At 37.8% G+C, this 14443-nt stretch overlaps 1 protein-coding gene and 1 pseudogene across 3 annotated transcripts in view; one reads left to right on the top strand and one right to left on the bottom strand.

Annotated features, from left to right (window-relative positions):
• CHORDC1 (cysteine and histidine rich domain containing 1) overlaps window positions 1-4576 on the bottom strand; it is a 42795-nt gene extending 38219 nt beyond the window's left edge. For 2 of the 3 annotated variants that reach the window (XR_009533042.1, XR_009533043.1), the window contains exons 1-2: window positions 4198-4576; window positions 742-791 (exon numbers count right to left, since the gene is read on the bottom strand). Coding sequence is in view for 1 of the 3 variants with exons in the window: in XM_060105358.1 (XP_059961341.1) it covers window positions 742-791; window positions 4198-4261 (114 nt within the window). In the remaining 2 variants the exon portion in view is untranslated. The remainder of the gene's footprint in view (window positions 1-741; window positions 792-4197) is intronic. The other variant, XM_060105358.1, reaches the window with a different exon arrangement.
• A 432-nt stretch (window positions 4577-5008) lies between these two features.
• LOC132494156 (disks large homolog 3-like) overlaps window positions 5009-14443 on the top strand; it is a 31053-nt pseudogene continuing 21618 nt past the window's right edge.

Below are 14443 nucleotides of genomic sequence, written 5' to 3'. Positions count from 1 at the left end.
TTGTACATCATTGTTTATATGTGGCTAACAGTTAAAAACCAGAAAGGTCCAACTACTCCCTGAAAGGTAAAATTAGAAATTCAAAGGGCATTGATAATATATAAACACATAGGACTGTTTATGTTCCTAAGAATACCTAAAAACATGGCAGCCACACTGCAACAGTTTCTTTTGAGATATACGAGGGAACATTTACCACATTATCATAAATTTTAAAAGATCAATAAACCCAACACAAAAAACCTGATCAAACAATATTCTATTATTTCTCTAAATCTACAGAACATCAAGGAAAACAGGTGGCATCTCTTTTCTGTATGGTATTACTCTAAACTTTCATATCTGTCCCAAGAGTGGCACTGTTAAGTATTTATAATAATGGTCCCTAAAATTCAGAGCTGCTCTTATTAAACAGCACCTGCCTGGTATATTGAAAGATTAAGAAGTGTTATGGCTTCTACAATTGCTTTCATTTCCCCTCAAAGTGAAGAAATGAGGGGCACTGAAAGTGAGAGTTGGGATATAAAAGTAACAATTTTATAACTGGAAAAGCCCTTAAGATCACCATCTACTGTCCTCTTTGCCTTTAGTGGAGCACTTGCTCAAAGCACCCCAAAATGGTCATTAAGAAAGCAGAGAGTCACAAGCTGAGGAAAAAAAAAAGAGAAAGTCAAGATTTAGTATTATACCTCTGAGTTTACTATACAAATGTGAAAAGACTGAAATGTATCAAGTTCCTACCTTTAATGCATCATGAAAGACTGGAACGCCTGGGTGGTATGTGCAAGCATCTGGTCAAAAACAAACAAACAAAAAAACACTTTATAATGAAGAAAAATCATCATTTCCTTCAGTGTTAACATATAATACATTTTCCATATGCAGGTAATACTTTTCTTTTCCTTAAAAATTCAGTAATGCTCGAATTTGATGCATGACACACAGTGCTTAATATAACATTGTATTAAAATAGTAAAGGTTAAAATTCTAATTTGAGTATAAAAGCTATAAATAAAAACACAAATAGTTCAAGTATAACAAATTATATTTTGTATTCCTCCAATCTTCGTTGTAAAATTTTTTAGTACCCGAACTTCAAGCTCCAAATTTTGACCATCATATTCGGTTTTTACAAAAATACTATCAAATTTAAATGTTCTTATGGGCATCGATCCATAAAGGTTGCCCAAGAGATTACCAAAAAAAGATATTTTGGAAGAACAGGTTCAAATTTTAAGAAACCGATACAATATCTAATTGCTAATTTAATTTTCCCACACAGGTGTCAATTCCTAGATATAAACCTCATTAAAAAGAAGTTTAAATTCTACAATCTATTTTCAGGCTTGTCAATGACTGTTAGTCTATTATTTCCCTACCCCTTCCCCATTACACCACCACGTTTTACTTAACTCTTATGAAAATGGACTTCTTATAGTCACCAATATATAGAATTACATTAAAAAAAACAAAACAACAGATAAGAGACACACTTATTCCCTAGCTAGATAGCACCATGAGCTCAGAAAAAGCAGGTCAGCTCCACACCTGTGCAATTTTCTTATAGGGCTACTTTGCTCAAACTTTCACGTCTGTTTAGCTCTCAACTGTCTACAACCTCTGATTCCTGGTGTCGCAAAATGATTAATTTCTGGTACTTTTCTCCCTATGGCTGTATTAAGTCAGTATGTTTTCTTTCCTTACTACCTAGAGACCATTCTAGCTAATGAAGAAATAAAAGTGTCAGGTATTTTCATGGTACAGTAAGTAAGTCCAGTTTAGGAAGATGCTATTAATTAAGGGTAGTAGTGGAGCTGAGGGCTGAAAAAGGAGATTCAAAGTAAAAAATGAATATGCAGAGAAATATGAAGTTGAGAGGGGAATCAAAGTAGAGAACAGGAAGAATATTTTCAAATATCAAATTTACATACAGTCAGAGGCATAAAACACATAATGTCTGACACAGTAAGAGGCATGATCATAATAATGGACAGTTCTGGCAGAACGGCAGCAGGAGTGAGTCAGGTCTTAACCATACAACTAATATAAACAAAGTTTGAAAATCACTGCTAAATAACAAGCAGATGGACATTTTCCTCTTTAGTATTTCTTTTCTTTTTAAATCAGGTTTGCCAGTTTTGCCCAAAGTAATATTATGGGCAAGAAGCTACAACACAGTAGTGATTAAGAGCCAAGGGCTTTTAACATTGAGTCCGACACTGGCTCAAATTCTGACTCTGCCTCTTGCAGCTGTTTCAGTTTCCTCACACGTGTGGATTGAATAAAATACTGTTTGTGAAGAGGTGTTTCTTCCAGAATAGCTGTTTTTAACATATGCAAGTTACCATGTCTCTTTAAAACACCCATTTAACTTCTGTTTCAAATGAAAATGTCCTATCATCTTAGAAAGGAGTCTTCTTATTTTAGTCAATACACAAGGTCAAAACCTCTCCCATCCTATAAAACTTTCTCCTAATCAAGTCCACAGTTTGCTATTAGCTCTTGTCTTTACTCCCTAGCCCCACTTTCCATCAACCAATTCACTTGGAGTATTTATTCTAATTCTCTAATATAACCCCAATTTTGCTAAAGTGGATAAACTTTCAGCAACCTTAATGGAACTCTCTGCTAAATTTAGTACGGCTGAGGCTCAATGCTTGAGACTGTCTACTTCTCTGATTTTTCTGGCTTCCCCCATCTCTTTCCTGGGCACTGTACCATTTCACACATACAAAGCTGACTTCCAAAAAAATTGGCTGTATCTCCCCTTAAAATTAGGCTGGTACATAACACCCTATAAATAAACATATTGTCCCATTCAACAAAGCATCAGTCTTCCCTTTAATATTAAAGTAAAATATGTACAGATACTAAAGCAATTTACTTTTTACGCAGGCTACCAACAGTAAGGGGATTTGAAACCCCTCATTCCTCAATGTTTTCATCCACTTAAGCCTCACAATTTTCTACCTGAACTTCATATTAATATCATAAAAACGATTAAGCTTATCTTTTCCTCGGAATCCTACCAAAGATCTTATCATTTTAAATTATGTCCCCAATTCACCTGTGCACCAAAATAAACATTAAGACATCTCAAGAGGTGAAAAAGATTTTTTAAGCATCAATTTTAATCTCGTACACAATGAGGAACCACGTTGCTACCATGGCTGAACTGTGCTTCTCTATTAAATGCGTATCACACTACACACTTCACAGAGTTGCTGTGAAGGTTAAATGAAATAACATAATAAAGTGACAGACCAATGTCTGGCATATAGAAAACATACAATAAATGCTAGTCGAATTGAGAAAGTGTTACAATGCCTACAATTTTCAAGGATTCAACTCACTTCTTTATCCCATTCACCTATCAAAATTCAAATCCACTGGTCAGGTTCTATTGTTCACCTAATCACTAACTTTCACCTTACATCCTTAACTCTACACCTGGGTGCTGTAGAGGACATTCAATCACTGTATCCTATAGACCGCATGGTACTAAATGGAAAGGCCATTGCAAAAATACCCAACAAACATGGCTACAAAGTAAAGGATGAGGAATGTATGTCCCATTTGGGCGGATGTATCAAAACTTAACAGCGTAAAGATACAAAATAATTTTCTTAACCAAGAACGTTTTAAAGAGTAAGGTTAAAACAGTGAGTGGGTCGAATGAATAAATCGACAGCAGGCTTTCAGACAAATACACTTCTATACTAATAGAAAGAGGCCGAACTTAAACGCTAGGATAACCCGCCTGCCGCCCAACCCTCCAGGCAATGTCGGTCTGTCTCTGACTCACGGACACAGCAAATCAACCGCAAAGCGAGCCCAGAGCACCTGGTTAACTTTTGATTCCTTTAAGAGACGCTGTGGGGTGGGGGTGGGGGGCGAGGATAAAGATGCTCTAAATTCCAGGCCAATTAGAGAGTGAGCGGACGACTTGGGTAAACACGTGCGCCCGAGGGGCAGTGGGTCCGTGGGTCCGGAAGCTGCAGAGGGAGGGGTTCAGACATCGTTGCCTGGGCGCCCCCAGAGCGGTCCCGCGCCCTTGGGCGGACAGGCAGGAGGGGCGGCCGGGGTCGGGGGGCAGCGCGGTGCCGGCTTGCGCGGAGACTCGGGATGCCCTCCGGCCCCAGGGCGTCCCCGGGAGGAGGTGGAAGGGAGGGAGGGCCGGCGGCGCGCTTCTCTTACCATCGGAATTGGTCTCGGGATCGAAGCGCTGGCCGCAGCCTCGGTTGTAGCACAGCAGGGCCATTTTCTCTTCCCACCGCTCCGCGTCAGGGCCAAACGCCTGGAACCGCCAGACACTGCCTTTACAACTCCCCTGTCGCAACCACCAGTCTGCGGACTGGGGCGGCTGCCGGCTTCCGGAAACGGCCAGTTCCGCTTCAGGAACCTTCGCGAATTTTCCGGTCGCGCAGGCGCACAGGCGATGGGAAGAGGCGGAGGAAGCGCGGGCGGCCGGCCGCAGGCGGGGGCTCCTCTAGGTGGGACTACGAAGGGTAGGGGCCCGGGGTCGGAGATGCAGCCAGGATATTTGCCGGAGAGAAACCTTAAAGGCTGGAAATGTAGGCATCCGGGGCACTGATGCGCTCTCTCCGGATCTCCTCACTCATTGGCTGCGGGTATCTCGCACAGCGAACGGACCGCCCCACCCTCTCGGCCCCCGTAGCCCGTCATCCTGCTTCCTTTCGAGACTGTAATTACCCCTAAAAGCCTGGTCGATATGTTTGTTTGCTCCTTAGCTGCCTGAGAGTGAGTGTAGAGTCGTACAGTATTTCCGAATCCTCTTCCTGGAACGTGGTTGCTTAATAAATGATGAGGAGGATGGTGGACTAATCTCCCTCTGTGTCTCCACTGGCCTGATCTCAGAAGCATTGAAGAAGTGTAGGCATCGGGAGCAGTTTTGATAACGAAATAATTGAGGTCAGATCACATTGAAAATACAAAGCACTTGAAAATTAGATATCAAGGAGAAATGTTGCTCAATTACAGCGCTAAAATGGTCACTATTGCTCTAAGACGCTGGGGTAATTGTTATTGTTTCGTGTTAGCTTCCATTTAATCAGTTTGCGATGCTGAATTCTCCAATCTTGGATCATCTGGTAAGATTCTATCAAGAGCATCTTAAAAAGTGTAGTGATACATTAATGGGCACACGCAAACAACCCTAGTTCCAACTTGTATGTTTACCAGACTTGGTGTATTTGAAATAAAAGCAAATGCTTCTTGATAAGAGGTATACTGAAAAAAATGGTAATATCAGTATTTGTCAAATAGAAGTAAAAAGCTATACAATATTTCTAACGATCCCAAGTCTGTTCATGAGAAATGAGTTCAGTCCTCCCACCCCAATAAAGAAGACTTTTCATTTTCCATATTCCGTTCCTCCGTACCTAGAAGTATTAAATTTCTATGTAGTCATTCTAACATAGATATATACAATGTTGTATTCTCCTTTATTTTACATAAGGAGTATTTTTCTGTTTTGTTTCATAATCACATTATGAATGATAAGGTAGATTTCTGATGAATAAATGCACTATAACCATTCTTCATTTAATCTCACCAACTTTATTATACAATAAGCTTCAGTGATAAACTTATTGTATATTGTTTTTCTTATTTTAGATTTTTGAGAAGTAGCAGTAAGGTATATGAACTGAAAAAACAAAACAAGACAAACCCCCACAACATAAGAGCTGTGAGTTGAATTTTATTCTGAGTATTATAGAGGATTTACGCCCAGAGCAGCAGCTCTGAGGAGCTACTCTGAAGAAGTAGGGGGAGGAACCAGTGTGTGTATGTGTGTGTGTGTGTGTGTGTGTGTGTGTGTGATTTTGGATAGGGAATACATGCAGTCAAGCACACATCTCAATAAAAGGTTATTGCTAGCCAGGAGGAACAAGTATCTCAGTTAATGATTTTTTCATGTAAGGGAAGATGCAAGATTTTGGTTTCATTAAAATTCTTCCTGAGATATCTAACTATCTAGAGGACCTATTTTGCCAAAGCACAGAGTGCCTCATCCTGTTCTTCCTCTGACTACAGTGGCTAATGACTTGATCCTTGTAGAAGTGGATGGTGTGCGAATTCTTTGTTTTGCAAGGGCTTAAGCCTTTTAAAATAATTTTAGGACTTTAAAGGTATATACTGTCAATTGTTTCCAAAAAGGTGGTATTAATTTGCTTTTTCACCAGCCATGGATGTGAGGAGGAGCCATGAAGAGGTTTAAGAAGTTGGTTGTGGCCAAATCCACTTTCTGAGTAGCCTAGCATTATCATAACATTGCACTGTTTATCAGTAAGCTAACTCATTTAAATAGCTTTAATGTTTATTGTCAGTTTTTTTCAACTATAGCATTTTACAATCAGAAAATAATAAATGCTTATAATAGATAATTTGAAAATATAGAAATGTACAAAAAACAAATCAACAATAATTCTACTTCTCAGCAATAAGTATTGAGATCACTAAAATAACTGATAAAATTATTTCCAGTTGTTCCCTCCTCCCCCCAGGCAAGTGTTGGTATGAATGTTAAAAACAAAACAAAACAAAACAGAACTGGAGTCATAGTGTCTATGGAAGTTTATGTTCCTCTTTTGGGTATTTTAATAAACTACACAATTAAATCATTCTTAGTAAGAAAAGAAAGTATAGAGACAGTGCATTCCACTTCACCCCCAACGCTTCATGTCCATTCCCACACTCCAGTGCTGACTACCAGGAACCGTTCAAGAAACTTTGTGGTGGTAACATGCATAATTTATATAGCCTTTAAATCCAGCTCCCACCTGCCTGCCCCCCAACACACACGAACTATTACATAGTATCTTGAGATTTTTCCCATGCTATGAGAGCAGTGCTGTAGAATAGCTGAAAGTGGGAAGTGGACCTTTGGAGTCAGACTGGGATTCAAATCTTAGCTCTGCAATATAGTGCCTAAAAGACTTTAATCATTTCAGGAAATCTGTCTAGACTTCAATTTTCTCTTCTGTCAAATGTATATCATAATAATTCTTTAGAGATCATGTAAATGTTGCTAGTGTTAAAAGCAAGGAAATCAATTAAAGTGTGGAAATCACTTGTAAAGCTCTTTAGTGCATTGCCTTGTGCATGGTAGGTGCTCAATAAATGAAAACAATTTTTACTTTGAAATGTTCTACAGAAATAGCATGACCAAATGGTATGCAATCCTATTGCCACAAATACCAATATATTATTAGATGACATAGGCATTCTTTGTTGTTGCACATAGATGTGGCTTCCGATATTTTTCTTTTGTAAATAATAATATGATTAACATCCTTATATACAAATATTTGTATCTCCTTTTTTCTCAGCTTAGATCCTTGAAAGTGGAATTTCTAGGTAAAATAATATGAACATATTTAAGATGAAATATACATCTATGCTACTTTCCAGATAGATTATACAAATTTACACTCCCAACAGCAATAGATGAAAGTCCTAGGTTCACAGCATCCTTCCAGCCTTAAATACTGTAACTTCTAATAATTTTGCTTTCTTTGTGTTTTGTGAATTCACTCCTCATATCCTTTGCTCATTTATCTTTTGGAGAAGTAAAGATTTTTATTTTGGTTTTGAAGAGATTTTTATAATTTTAAAATATTAAAATAGACATTTTTGAGATATTTCATAGTTGACCTTTCTTATCATTTTTGATAGTAGAGCAATATTTACTTTTAATGCAAATTTATGCATATTTTCCTTTGTGTTTTGTTTTCCCAGTGCTTTTATACGTAGGACCATTGAGTCAACTCCCATAATACTGTGTATGCATACACATGTATACCTACTCTGGTTTATTTCTGGGCTTTCTATTCAATTCTATTAAATTATCATCTGCTCTGTTTCACTTATTATTTCACCTTTTTTCCTTAATTTTATTTGTTCTTCTTTCTTTTTTAAGGTTAAAAACCTTAATTTCTTTTTTTCCCCTTGTTCACAGATGAAATAATTTAAGGCTATAAATTTGCCTTTGCATACTTTAGCTCCATTTCATAAATTATGTAGTCTTATCATTCTGCTATTTTATTAAATAGCCTAAAGTTGTGGTTATGTATGTATTTTTGTATCACATATCACAAGAATCTGAGGACTAGATATTTAAGTATTTGAAATTTGCAGTGGTAACATAGCTTTTAAATATTATACACAATTTATAAAAAAGATTAGATGGTAACTATGAATACCAATTTTTTTGGAGTACAACATCATGGCACAAACTGTTCTTATCAGATTAAGAAATTAATGAAACAGAAATGTACTTGGGCTTAGTTATGGTGGTTGTACAATTTTATTTACTTATGCTATGACGGTGTAAGAATTACATTAGAAATCTGATTGTCAGAATTTGCAAATATTTTTTACATGGAATAACAACTGAATTCTTTTTTGTGGTGAAGCCTATGTTGAATCAAAAAGAAAAAAAAAAGACCTAATCATAGCAGTACATGTTTTACTTTTTGCTTCCCTGCGTCAGTCACATTTTTAGAGATGTCCTGAATTTATTTCACTACTTTGTAAACCAGTATAAATGCCCTACAATAGTGTTGCATATTTTGTAAGTGAGTCTTCCAAAATTTGGTTAGTTTTTTTTTTTTCAAAATAAGCTGAACATCTTTAACAGAAACAGTTTATAAATTTGGATTACCAGAAACCCTTCAGCTTTTGAAGTCCTTTGAAAATTGCAATTTTAAAAAACAAAGATTACAAACAAGAATACATTGAAATTTATCCCTACAAAACAAAGGAGGAAATAAAATATACATAATCAGAGAAACTAGAAATGATAATTTTGTAAATTAAAAAACATAGGTTTATGTTTATACTCTTTAGCATGTGTGAGCTTTTTGAAGAATACAACTTTTCATAGTGTTACCCATATTTGAATTTCCATATAGGCTGCAATCCTGATGGAAATAATTTATTAAATTCTCATATCAAAAGTGGAAAGTACTTTTTCTTATAATAAATTCTTACTTATTTGTTTTTACTTTTTAAATTCCCACCTAAGAGGGTGTCCTTATTAGTTTTAACAGCATCATGAAATGAGAGGTGAGAATTGTACATGTTTCATGCCCCACCTCACATTCTCTTGGCCCATCATTTTACTCTACTCATTGTGGATGTAACCTAATGTCTCATTTCAAATGAATCATATACCTTTTGTTCTCTATTCCCAGATTTCTCTGGTGCCAGTATGTATTATAAAATGTCCAAGAGAATCCAGTCAGCCCTTCTGATGCTTACCAAACTTGAAAGTGGTAGGAATAAACATGTAATGGTACAGCTCTGACCAAGTGTTGGATGGGGACTAGTGGGTAAGTGCACCTGAGTCTGTGTCTCAAGTGGACAATTCTGAAATGTATCCTATGAGGCTTCTTAGAGGGATTGAGCCCAACTATTTACTGCAATAATCATACTGCTCAATAAGATATCCTAGGATTCAATTTTCTTTCTCTCCTTCTCTTTGCAGTTTCCCACTCCTCCTCTTTGGGGTGACTTCCTAAAATAGACTGTCTGTTAATAAGCTTTTGTCTCCAGCTCTGCTTTTGGAGAGGACCCATGTTGAAACAAATTGAAATATGTTGAAATGTGTGCATTCTCACTGAATATCTTTTTTGAAAAATTAAACCTTCAAAAAATGAAATTCATCATATCTCAGAATTTTTTTTCTTTTAAAATTGGGCGCTGTCTCAATTATCCTTTATTTGTAGTTTACCTTGAATTACTCTGGTAACCTATTGAGGTTTTTTTTTTTTTTTTTCCTCCAATTCGCGCTATCTCGGCACACGTACGTGTCACCGGCTCTTTTTTTAAAATTTTTATTTATTTATTTACGGCTGTGTTGGGTCTTCGTTTCTGTGCAAGGGCTTTCTCTAGTTGTGGCAAGTGGGGGCCACTCCTCATCGCGGTGCGCGGGCCTCTCACTATCGCAGCCTCTCTTGTTGTGGAGCACAGGCTCCAGACACACAGGCTCGGTAATTGTGGCTCACGGGGCCAGCTGCTCCGTGGCATGTGGGATCTTCCCAGACCAGGCCTCAAACCCGTGTGTCCTGAATTGGCAGGCGGACTCTCAACCACTGTGCCACCAGGGAAGCCCCCATATCTCAGAATTTTATGGACTACATGCTCTATTAATAGAAAAAGAAAAGACAATTTTACAGGCTGTAAGTTTGAAGACGTTGTCAACTAGGAAGGATGATTTCCTTGTGCAATAATTACTGGCATCAAATTACATTTTTACATTACATTGTCTAAAATGTAAGCCTTTCTAAACAATTTCAATTTTCATTAAACTTTGACACTTTAGATGATGCATGTGAGTGCTAAATGACTTATTTTGCTCAGATTTTAATAAACTAATCAAAATTGTAAAATTTGTTGCTAAGTCATTTATTTGTAGCCCGCTTTTATGTCATCTTATATATACAGAAATAATCACGAAGACTTACAGTTTCTAAGTTCCAAAATTTTATATTCATGGTCCTAATATTGGAGTATCCTAGACTATATTTTTTTCCAAGAAGAAGTCCCATTTTAGAGATAGTTTCTTTTATATCTTCCTTGCTTCAAAATTAGAAACTTTTATGTAGTTTGTTATAGTGTATAACAAAGATGTTTTCAAGTATTATCAAGACAAACAAATCCACTTTATATATCTAACTAAAATGTAAAATCCTTGAAAGCAGAGCTTTTTGTCTATTTACTCACTAGCATATCCTGAATGCTTAGAACAATGGCGGACACAAGATAAGCACTCAGTATATATATATATTTTTTTCTTTTTTTTTAATTTTGTTTTATTTATTTTTTTATACAGCAGGTCCTTATTAGGCATCAATTTTATTTATTTATTTATTTATTTATTTTTTAATAGTGTTTATTTTTACTTGTTGACAGTTTGCTTTATTTATTTATTTATTTTTGGCTGCGTTGGGTCTTCGTTTCTGTGCGAGGGCTTTCTCTAGTTGTGGAGAGCGGGGGCCACTCTTCATCGCGGTGCGTGGGCCTCTCACTATGGCGGCCTCTCTTGTTGTGGAGCACAGGTTCCAGACGCGCAGGCTCAGTAATTTTGGCTCACGGGCCCAGTTGCTCCGCGGCATGTGGGATCTTCCCAGACCGGGGCACGAACCCGTGTCCCCTGCATCGGCAGGCAGACTCTCAACCACTGTGCCACCAGGGAAGCCCCAGGCATTAATTTTATACACATCAGTGTATACATGTCAATCCCAATCTCCCAGTTCATCACACCACCACCACGACCTCTGCCGTTGCTTTCCCCCCTTGGTGTCCATACGTTTGTTCTCTACATCTGTGTCTCAATTTCTGCCCTGCAAACCAGTTTATCTGTACCATTTTTCTAGGTTCCACATGTATGCATTAATATATGATGTTTGTTTTTCTCTTTCCGACTTCACTCTGTATGACAGTCTCTAGATTCATCCATGTCTCTACAAATGACCCAATGTTGTTCCTTTTTATGGCTGGCACTCAGTATATATTTATTAAATAAATTGAATGAATGAACTCATATGTACTCAGTAGAAAGGAAAAGGTGGTAAATTCATAATTAATTTGTAGCTGATGTTTTTCTTTAGCTTGTAGAATTTAGAGCAAAATTGAACAAATTTAAATATAGAAATTAATTTAGAGATATTTATATTACAATTAACAAAACAAAATTAGACTCCAGAAAAGATATAGATTAAAAAGTCCATGTAAATTGAAAAGTCAGTTTGCGTGAAGGCAGAAGAAGGAATACTTTTAAATGTGAAGGGTTAAGTTGAAATTTATTAATTTTTAAAAGACAAAGTAACATTAAAAAACCAAATTGAAATTTATTATTATTATTTTTTTTTTTTGCGGTACATGGGCCTCTCACTGTTGTGGCCTCTCCCGTTGCGGAGCACAGGCTCCAGACGTGCAGGCTCAGCAGCCATGGCTCACAGGCCCAGCCTTTCTGCGGCATGTGGAATCTTCCCGGACTGGGGCATGAACCCGTGTCCCCTGCATAGGCAGGCGGACTCTCAACCACAGCACCACCAGGGAAGCCCTTTATTATTATTTTTAAAGACTATGGATAATTACAGGTTCAGTAAGTATTGCAAAGCTTAAACATTGTTATAAAGTATAAATTTTGTTCCACAAGATGGCAGCAAAGATTTATTTTAGAATAATTACACAACCTCTGTCATCATACCAAATGATGTACATCTTTAAAAGCTATAATGTATAAGGAACGTGGGGCATATTTTTTCTTATTCCTTGAAGGTACCACTTTATCAGGAAGGTTCTCTCATTGGTGGCTAGAGTTTCTGTGATACCTTATACTTGCCTCCTCTCTTTTAAATGCTCCACCTCCATTTCACTTTTCATATACTTCCAGATTAACCTTAAATTACAAATCTGAACATGTCACTCATTAACTAAAAAACAAAATTCAATAATTCCCTAAACCATGCAAAATAAAGAATAATGCTTTTAGTTTATTCACTCAATCAACTCAGTAACTATATTCTATTTACAAAGCACTATGATAGGCCCTAGGAAAAGAAACAAGATAATGCATGGAACTTTCCAGTTTGGGAATTACAAATATGTAAAGATAGAGGAGATTGGTTCAAGATGGTGGAGTAGAAGGATGTGCGATCACTCCCTCTTGGGAGAGCACCAAAATCACAACTAACCGCTGAACAATCATCAACAGGAAGACACTGGAACTCACCAAAAAAGATACTCCACATCCAAAGACAAAGGAGAAGCCAAAATGAGATGGTAGGAGGGGCTCAATCACAATAAAGTCAATCGCATAACTGCTGGGTGGGTGACTCACAAAATGGAGAACACTTGTACCACAGAAGTCCACCCACTGGAGTGAACGTTCTGAGCCCCACGTCAGGCTTCCCAACCTGGGGGTCTGACAGCGGGAGGAGGAATTCCCAGAGAATCAGACTTTGAAGCCTAGCGGGATTTGATTGCAGGACTTCAATAGGACTGGGGGAAACAGAGAATCAACTCTTGGAGGGCACACACAAAGTAATGTGTGCATTGGGACCCAAGGGAAAGAGCAGTGACCCCACAGGACACTGAACCAGACCTACCTGCTAGTGTTGGAGGGTCTCCTGCAGAGGCAGGCAGTGGCTGTGTCTCACCGTGAGGACAAGGACACTGGCAACAGAAGTTCTGAGAAGGACTCCTTGGCGTGAGCTCTCCCAGAGTCTGCCATTAGCCCCACCAAAGAGCCCGATAGTCTCCAGTGTTGGGTCACATCAGGCCAAACAACCAACAGGAATGGACCTAGCCCCACCCATCAGCAGACAAGCAGATTAAAGTTTTACTGAGCTCTGCCCACCAGAGCAACATCCAGCTCTACCCACCACCAGTCCCTCCCATCAGGAAACTTGCACAAGCCTCTTGGATAGCCTCATCCACCAGAAGGCAGACAGCAGAAGCAAGAAGAACTACAATCCTGCAGCCTGTGGAACCAAAACCACATTCACAGAAAGATAGACAAGCAGAGGACTATGTATCAGATGAAGGAACAAGATAAAAGCCCATAAAAACAACTAAATGAAGTGGAGATAACCAACATTCCAGAAAAAAAATTCAGAATAATGCTAGTGAACATGATACGAAACACTGAAAAAAGAATGGAGGGAAAGATTCAGAAGCTGCAAGAACCGTTTAACAGAGAATTAAATAATTAAAGAATTAAAAGAATTAAAGAACAAACACCTAGAAGTATTAAAGAACAAACAAACAGAGATGAACAATACAATAACTGAAATGAAAACTGCACTAGAAGTAATCAGTGGCAGAATAAAGGAGGCAGAAGAACAGATAAGTGACCTGGAATACAGAATGGTGGAATTCACTGCCACATAACTGATAAAGAAAAAAGAATGAAAAGAAATGAAGACAGCCTAAGAGACCTCTGAGACAACATTAAATGCAACAACATTTGCATTATAAGGGTTCCAGAAGGAGAAGAGAGAGAGAAAGGACCCGAGAAAATATTTGAAGAGATTATAGTTGAAAACTTCCCTAAAATGGGAAAAGAAATAGCCACTCAAGTCCAGGAAGTGCAGAGAATCTCAGGCAGGATAAACCCAAGGAGAAACACGTCAAGACACATAGTAATCAAACTGACAAAAATTAAAGACAAAGAAAAATTATTGAAGGCAACAAGGAAAAAATGACAACATACAAGGGAACTCCCATAAGGTTAACAGCTGATTTCCCAGCAGAAACTCTACAAGACAGAAGGGAGTGACATGATATATTTAAAGTGATGAAAGGGAAGAAGCTACAATCAAGATTACGCTTCCTGGCAAGGATATCATTCAGATTCAAAGGAGAAATCAAAAGCTTTACAGACAGGCAAAAGCTAAGAGATTTCAGCACC

Source organism: Mesoplodon densirostris, chromosome 7 (assembly GCF_025265405.1).
Source record: "Mesoplodon densirostris isolate mMesDen1 chromosome 7, mMesDen1 primary haplotype, whole genome shotgun sequence".
Taxonomy (NCBI): domain Eukaryota; kingdom Metazoa; phylum Chordata; class Mammalia; order Artiodactyla; family Ziphiidae; genus Mesoplodon; species Mesoplodon densirostris.
Note: the sequence above shows the minus strand (reverse complement) of the source record. Positions and strands in the feature narration are given on the sequence as shown.